At 47.6% G+C, this 8,668-nt stretch overlaps 1 protein-coding gene across 2 annotated transcripts; it reads right to left on the reverse strand.

Annotated features, from left to right (window-relative positions):
• Positions 1-187: 187 nt before the first annotated feature.
• On the reverse strand, positions 188-8,219 carry LYRM9 (LYR motif containing 9). 2 transcript variants are annotated; one of them, XM_038759506.1, is made up of 4 exons: positions 8,204-8,219; positions 3,620-3,775; positions 3,365-3,457; positions 188-768 (listed from the first exon to the last, which is right to left on the reverse strand). In XM_038759506.1, exons 2-4 carry the CDS (start codon positions 3,749-3,751, stop codon positions 751-753), a joined length of 243 nt encoding a protein of 80 aa, XP_038615434.1. In that variant the 5' UTR covers positions 3,752-3,775; positions 8,204-8,219; the 3' UTR covers positions 188-750. The 2 variants fall into 2 exon arrangements, with proteins under 2 accessions (XP_038615434.1, XP_038615433.1); XM_038759505.1 differs by lacking the exon at positions 8,204-8,219 and adding an exon at positions 5,906-5,995.
• Positions 8,220-8,668: the final 449 nt, after the last annotated feature.

Here is an 8,668-nt window from a genome sequence, read left to right on the forward strand (position 1 = left end):
CAGTCCCTGCCTCTGTTGTGGACAGGGAATGTGTCTGCTACTGCTGTTGTACTATTCTCTCCCAAGCGCTTACTTCAGTGCTCTGCACAAGGTGAGTGCTCAATAAATACCACTGATTATTTGATCATCATCCAGCACAAGGTAAGAGAATCATCTCACCGCGTCGCATTTTGGACATCAACACACCTTTCAGAGGCCGGTCCGTTTATTTAATTTTCACTATTAACGTAATGCCCGCGTTCCATTTTCAATACTACCGTCCTCGCTGACGCGAACCTCTTCCCGTTCACTCAGTCCAAGGCGAGAGCCGGCTGCGAAGCGTTTGTGGGGTAATGGTTTGGAGCAGGTACGGTGAGCTAGTCTCAACCAGTTAGCCGTCCGCTAATGGAAGCCTCCTAATTGATTAGATGCCTCCTAATTAGGCTCCATTAGAAAGCTAATTTCCAAGAATCACAACGGGCAGCCCACCAAGGAGGCAGATTTTGGAAGCTAAAGACGCCATCGATCCCCAAACGCCTTCACGCGGAACAGGAAGGCCAGGTGGAGAGATATTTTAACGGGCGGCAACCTTGATCGGGCAGTGGATGGGAGGGAGGGAAAGCCCGGACACCTGCCTTCTCCTGTCTTGCCTTTTCAGCTGACCGTGCCTTTAGTTATGGTGGTGACCCCCAATCTCTCGCGGCCCTGGTCGCTGCCCCAGCGGGGATTTAGGTTTGGACATTTGGGATCGTCGTCTTCCTCACCGGCTTCTTAGTTCTGCTTCTTATACTGCAAGACAGAAAGAGGGACGCTCCGAGTTGGGTGAGGGCACGAGCTGATTTCTGATGCGGTCATATACCACCGTGGCTTGAGTCTAGCCGCCAGCGGATACGGCCTCCGTGGGCAGTTTTCCCGAAGCTATATAATAATAATTGTAATACTTGGTAAGAGTTTACTCTGTGCCAGGCACTGTACTAAGCATTGGGATAGATACGTAATAATAATTACGGTATTTGTTAAGCACTTACTATAATAATGAGAAGACTAATAATGTTGGTATTTGTTAAGCGCTTACTATAATAATGAGAAGAATAATAATGTTGGTATTTGTTAAGCGCTTACTATGTGCCAAGCACTGTTCTGAGCACTGGGGTGGATACAAGGTAATCAGGTTGTCCCACGTGGGGCTCACAGCCTTCACCCCCATTTTACAGATGAGGGAACTGGGGCCCCTATTACTCTATTTATTTATTTATTTTATTTGTACATATTTATTCTATTTATTTTATTTGGTTAATATGTTTTGTTTTGTTCTCTGTCTCCCCCTTCTAGACTGTGAGCCCACTGTTGGGTAGGGACCGCCTCTATATGTTGCCAACTTGGACTTCCCAAGCGCTTAGTACAGGGCTCTGCACACAGTAAGTGCTCAATAAATACGATTGAATGAATGAATGAAAAAGGCCCAGAGAAGTTAAGCGACTTGCCCAAGGTTACAGCAGACTAGTGGCGGAGCCGGAATTAGAACCCAGGTCCTCTGACTCCCAAGCCCGGGCTCTTTCCATACACGGTAACCGTGTTGGACGCAATCCCTGTTCCACATTGGGCTCACAGTTTTAATCCCCATTTTACAGATGAGGCAACTGAGGCACAGAGAAGTTAAGTAACTTGCCACAGGTTCTAGACTGTGAGCCCACTGTTGGGTAGGGACCGTCCCTATATGTTGCCAACTTGTACTTCCCATGTGCTCAGTATAGTGCTCTGCACACAGTAAGTGCTCAATAAATACGATTGAATGAATGAATAGGGTATCCAGCAGCCAAATGAAAGATCCAGGAGTAGAACTCAGGTCCTTCTAACTGCCAGGCCTGGCTCTATCCACTAGTCCAAGCTCCTAATAGTACTTGTTTAATGCTTACTATGTGCTCAGCACTGTTCTAAGCACTGGAGTTAATCAGGTTGGACACATATCCTATCCCACCTGGGGTTCACAGTATAAGTAGGAGGGAGTAGGATTTAATCCCCATTTTACAGATGAAGCAACTGAGGACCAGAGAAGTTAAGTAATTTGCCGTAGGTTATCCAGCAGCCAAATGAAAGATCCAGGAGTAGAACTCAGGTCCTTCTAACTGCCAGGCCTGGCTCTATCCACTAGTCCAAGCTCCTAATGGTATTTGTTAAACGCTTACTATGTGCTCAGCACTGTTCTAAGCACTGGAGTTAATCACATTGGACATAGTTCCTATGCCACCTGCGGTTCACAGTCTAAGTAGGAGGGAGTAGGATTTAATCCCCATTTTACAGATGAGGCAACTGAGGCACAGAGAAGTTAAGTAACTTGCCATAGGGTATCCAGCAGCCAAATGAAAGATCCAGGAGTAGACCTCAGGTCCTTCTAACTGCCAGGCCTGGCTCTATCCACTAGTCCAAGCTCCTAATGGTACTTGTTAAACGCTTACTATGTGCTAAGCACTGGAGTTAATCACATTGGACACAGTTCCTATGCCACCTGCGGTTCACAGTCTAAGTAGGAGGGAGTAGGATTTAATCCCCATTGTACAGATGAGGCAACTGAGGCACAGAGAAGTTACATAACTTGCCATAGGGTATCCAGCAGCCAAATGAAAGATCCAGGAGTAGAACTCAGGTCCTTCTAACTGCCAGGCCCGGTTCTATCCACTAGTCCAAGCTCCTAATGGTATTTGTTAAACGCTTACTATGTGCTCAGCACTGTTCTAAGCACTGGAGTTAATCACGTTGGACACAGTTCCTCCACTAGTCCAAGCTCCTAATGATATTTGTTAAACGCTTACTATGTGCTCAGCACTGTTCTAAGCACTGGAGTTAATCAGGTTGGACACAGTTCCTATCCCACCTGCGGTTCACAGTCTAAGTAGGAGGGAGTAGGACTTAATCCCCATTTTACAGAAGAGGTAACAGACACTGAGAAGTCTAGTGTCTCGCCCAAAGTCACAGAGCAGCCGCGTGCCAGAGCCGGGATTGGAACCCAGGTCCTGATTTCCGCTAGGCCATGCTGCTTCTCTTCATCCCTGAGCACCTCAAAATGAGGGAAGCAGAAGAGGAGGGATGGGAGAGGGAGAGAATGCTAATCAAAGAAATGAAAATGAAAATGAGCCGGGGACTGCGTCAAACCTAATTATCTTGTAGCTACCTCGGCACGTAAGTGCTTGGCACAGACTAAATGCATAACAAATATGTCTGTAAAGCGAATGTAATAATACAAGTAGATCCCACCCCCTGCCCAAATCACATCTACCGTCCTCTTCTGCTGCTCCTTATCCTGCCCTTTCTCCAATCCCTGGGTGTCCCCAAGTCCCACCCCTTCACCCTCGTCTCCCGAAGGCAGGAGGGGAGGAGAAGTTCCTACTTTATTCATGACCCAGTCGGCATCTTCGACGGCTCTTCGAATTATCTGCTGAATCCTTTCGGGGTCGTCTTCATCGGCGTGGACCCGGAAACTCTGCCAAGTTTGGCCAGAAGAGAAAAAGTCCCTGAGCAGAATGAACTCACCGTCCCCAGGCCCCTTCTGACCCCGGACTTATCGAGAGGTGGTTGGGTTGGCACAAAGTTTTCGGTAGAAAACAGCGCGTGGCACAATTCTGGGGCAACCGATTCTTCGTACCTGCCTGATGGCATGCTTGTAGTGCGCCTGGATGTCTTTCGTGGGCAGGAGGCGGCAGCAACGCAGCAAGTAGCGGTAGAGTTGCAACGGTTTCTGCACCAACTCTGCCCCCGGCAATGGCCCCATTGGCATTTTCTTCCTCTTCTAGAAAACACGCTTTAATAACAGTGACGTTTGTTAAGCGCTTACATGTCTAGCGCTGGATGAGATAATCAGGTCGGGCCCAATAATAATAATAATACTAATAATGGCAAAGCACTGTTCTAAGTGCTAGGGAGGTTACAAGGTGATCAGGTTGTCCCACGGGGGGCTCACAGTCTTAACCCCCATTTTCCAGATGAGGTAACTGAGGCCCAGAGAAGTGAAGTGACTTGCCCAAAGTCACACAGCTGACAATTGGCAGAGCCGGGATTTGAACCCATGAACTCTGACTCCAAAGCCCGGGCTCTTTCCACTGAGCCATGCTGCTTCTCGACTGCTTCTTGTACTTCCCAAGGGCTTAGTACAGTGCCCTGCACACAGTAAGCGCTCAATAAATACAAATGAATACATATATACATATAAATAAATACAAATGAATGCCCTGCCTCTCGTCGGAATCATCGGCTAAGAAGGAGGGAGAAAAGGAATTCAATTCCCATTTTACAGAGGAGGAGATGGAGGCCCAGAGATGTGAAATGACTTGCCCGTGGCCACTTGGCAGGCAAGTGTGAGTTCACTGTGGGCGGGGAATGTGTCTACCAGCTCCGTTATATTGTACGCTCCCAAGTGATTAGTACAGTGCTCTGCACACAGTACGCACTCAATAATAATAATAACGGCATTTGTTAAGCGCTTACTATGTGCAAAGCCCTGTTCTAAGCGCTGGGGAGGTTACAAGGTGATCATGGTTGCCCCACAGGAGGCTCACAGTCTTCATCCCCTTGTCAGCTGTGTGACTTTGGGCAAGTCACTTCACTTCTCTGTGTCTCAGTTACCTCACCTGTAAAATGGGGATTAAGATTGTGAGTCCCACATGGATACAACCTTTGTATCCTCCCCAGCGCTTAGAACAGTACTTTGCACATAGTAAGCGCTTAACAAATACCAAAATTATTATTATGATTGTCCCAATTATTATTATGATTATCCCCATTTTACAGATGAGGTAACTGTGGCCCAGAGAAGTTAAGTGACTTGCCCGAAGTCACACAGCGGACAATTGGCAGAGCCGGAATTCGAACCCATGACCTCTGACTCCAAAGCCGGGGCTCTTTCCACTGAGCCACGTTGATTGATTTAGACTTGCCTGACGCGAACTAGACTCATTAGATGATAGGGCACAGGGAGGCTGGGTGTCTAATGCTTAGACCAGCATGGCCTAGTGGATTGGGAGCCAGAAGGACCTGGGTTCTAATCCCAGCCCCGCCACTTGTCTGCTGTGTGACCCTGGGCAATTCACTTCACTTCTCAGCCTCAGTTTCCTCAATTGTAAAATGGGGATTGAGACTGTGAGCCGCACGAGGGACAGAGACTGTGTCCTCTAGACTGTAAGCTTGTTGCGAACAGGGAATGTGTCTGTTTATTGTTGTATTGTACTCTCTCAAGTGCTTACTATAGTGCTCTGCACATGGGAAGCAGCATGGCTCAGTGGAAAGAGCCCGGGCTTTGGCATCAGAGGTCATGGGTTCAAACCCTGACTCCGCCAGTTGTCAGCTGTGTGACTTTGGACAAGTCACTTAACTTCTCTGTGCCTCAGTTACCACATCTGTAGAATGGGGATTAAGACTGTGAGCCCCCCGTGGGACAATCTGATCACCTTGTAAGCTCCCCAGTGCTTAGAACAGTGCTTTGCACATAGTAAGCACTTAATAAATGCCATTATTATTATTATTATTATAGTAAGCACTCAATAAATACAATTGAATGAGAGATGACATATCCAGGTCTTATTATAAGAATAATTATATTCTTATTCTTATATTCTTCTTATATTCTTATTAATATTCTTATTATAAGAATAATAATTATTATTATCATTATTAGGACTTAGGGAAGCAGCAACACAGGCTGCCAGTGACAGGATCTGATGAAAGTTTCCGCCCCATTGCGCTTCCACGTTTCGTGGGACCCGGGAACAAACTCAGAAGCAGCACTGTTCAGGGGGAAGAGATTGGATCTGGGAGACGGGATCTGCTTTCGAGGCCCTGCTCCGGCCTGCTGTGTGACCTCAGGTAAGTCGCTTGACCCGCTCTGTGCCTCGGTTTCCTCCTCTGGAAAAGAACAAAAGCCGCTGCTTTTCCCTACCTTGCAGGGACGTTGCGAGGACAAAAACGAAATCACTGATGTGATGGAGCTTTGAAAAGGCGCAAGGTTTATACACATTCGAAGAAGCAGCGTGGCTCAGTGGAAAGAGCCTGGGCTTTGGAGTCAGAGGTCATGGGTTTGAATCCCAGCTCCGCCAAATGTCTGCTGTGTGACCTTCATTCATTCATTCATTCAATCGTATTTATTGAGCGCTTACTGTGTGCAGAGCACTGGACTAGCCTTGGGCAAGTCACTCAGTTACCTCATCTGTAAAAGGGGGATTAAGACTGTGAGCCCCACATGGGACAACCTGATCACCTTGTATCCCCCCCATGCTTAGAACAATGCTTTGCACATAGTAAGCACTTCACAAATGCCATCATTATTATTATTCAGGGTTTTACTATTATAAATTCCACGATGTCATCTTTAAAGGCAACCAACTGCTGGCTTTTTCGGCAGGACATACTGGAAAGAGTAGGCTCTCCTCAAAACGTTCCTGGCAGGGTTTATGCCCACTACCACCATCAGGGCTTTGGTCTGTCAGATTTAGGGAGGCAGGGATTCACAGGCCGGGAGGCCAGAGGAGACGAAGGTGGGAGAGGTGAGAACTACGGGACACCCTCTATATGGAATTACGGTATTCCCAGACTAACCAGATAATTCTCCAAACTACAGATTTGACCGTGATTTCCCAAATCTACCTCCCTGCCACGTGGCAGACACGCTATACTGTGGGCGACCGTCGAAGGGAGCTGGGACAAGTGGTCGACACTCACTCGGATACCCGGTGCCCATCACCAACCCCACCTTGCAACGAGAGACGTGCTCTGGTTCAGGCAGCGTGGCTTAATGGGTAGAGCCCGGGCCAGGAGTCACAAGGAGCCCCGGGCCAGAATAATAATAATAATGACATTTATTAAGCGCTTACTATATGCAAAGCACTGTTCTAAGCGCTGGGGAGGATACAAGGTGATCAGGTTGTCCCATGGGGGGCAAGGTCCTGGAGGGAAGACGGGCCGCACTGGATCAGCATGGCTTAGCTCATTGTGGGCAGGGAATGAAAGCTCCGTTCTCTTTTGAGGGTTTGGGATTTATAAAGTACTACTGCTTTATCATCGAGGGTGACTAAGTATCATAATTGAGAGGGAAATAATCTCACACACCTACTCGCTGATTTGGTTACTAAGTATTGCTTGGATTTTAAATAACAGCATAAAGTCGTACTCCCTCGAAGTATTAATTTCTCAGTCTACAGTTAGTAACCATCTGTTTAACAATAATAATGATGATGATGGTATTTGCTAAGCGCTTACTATGTGCAAAACACTGTTTTAAGCGCTGGGGAGGCTACAAGGTGATGAGGTTGTCCCACCGGGGGGTCACAGTTTTAATCCCCATTTTCCAGATGAGGGAACTGAGGCACAGAGAAGTGAAGTGACTTACCCAAAGTCACACAGCTGACAGTTGGTGGAGCTGGGATTTGAACCCATGACCTCTAACTCCAAAGCCCGGGCTCTTTCCACTGAGCCACGCTGGCAATTTGAAATATTTAATTAGCACTTTATAAAGCTTGGGCAGGCTCGCTGGCACAGTTCTTGAGCCACTAGAGTAGCATTAGAAGCAGTGTGGCTCAGTTGAAAGAGCCCGGGCTTTGGAGTCAGAGGTCATGGGTTCGAATCCCGGCTCCGCCACATGTCTGCTGTGTGACCTTGGGCAAGTCACTTAACCTCTCTGAGCCTCTGTTACCTCATCTGTAAAATGGGGATTATGACTGTAAGCCTCACATGGGACAACCTGATCACCTTGTATTCCCCCCAGCGCTTAGAACAGTGCTTTGCACGTAGTAAGTGCTTAACAAATGCCACCATCATCATTATTATTATTATTAGAGAAAACTAGCTGCCTTTTACTCATTAAACTTGGGGAAGTTGTCTTTGGTTGGCAGCATAATAATAATAATGATGGCATTTGTAAGTGTAAGCACTACACTAAGCAGTAGCAGGTACACATTCATTCATTCATTCAATCGTATTTATTGAGCGCTTACTGTGTGCAGAGCACTGTACTAAGCGCTTGGGAAGTCCAAGTTGGCAACATATAGGGACGGTCCCTACCCAACATTGGGCTCACAGTCTAGAAGGGTGAGGCAGACAACAAAATAAAACATATGCACACAGTAAGCGCTCAATAAATACGATTGATTGATTGATTGATTGATTGAATGAATGAATGAATGAATGAATGATGCCACACTGGGCCGCACTTCCGGTTCCCATCGCCCCCCGCGCGGCTCACCAGATCAACGCCGAGCTGCGGCGGCGGCGGCGGCGGCGGGCGCATGCGCGGCGTGACGTCAGCGCGCTCCCGGACGCCGCGACGGGACCGGCCGCGGCCAGTGGGAGCCCGCCCTCTGCCGGTCGCGCGCCGGAATCGCAGGCGTGGCCCACTCCAGGTGGGGCCTGAAGCTTGTTCAGCATTCAGTCAGTGGGATTTATTGGGCGATTACTACGTCTGGAGCACTGTACCAATAATAATAATAATGATGGATCTTTTAATAATGATCTTAATAATAATGATCATTTAGACTGTGAGCCCACTGTTGGGTAGGGACTGTCTCTCTATGTTGCCAACTTGTACTTCCCAAGCGCTTAGTACAGTTCTCTGCACACAGTAAGCGCTCAATAAATACGATTGATTAATTGGCATTTATTAAGCACTTACTATGTGCAAAGCACTGTTCTAAGCGCTGGGGAGGTTATA

This window comes from Tachyglossus aculeatus, chromosome 17, assembly GCF_015852505.1.
Source record: "Tachyglossus aculeatus isolate mTacAcu1 chromosome 17, mTacAcu1.pri, whole genome shotgun sequence".
Classification (NCBI taxonomy): Eukaryota; Metazoa; Chordata; class Mammalia; order Monotremata; family Tachyglossidae; genus Tachyglossus; species Tachyglossus aculeatus.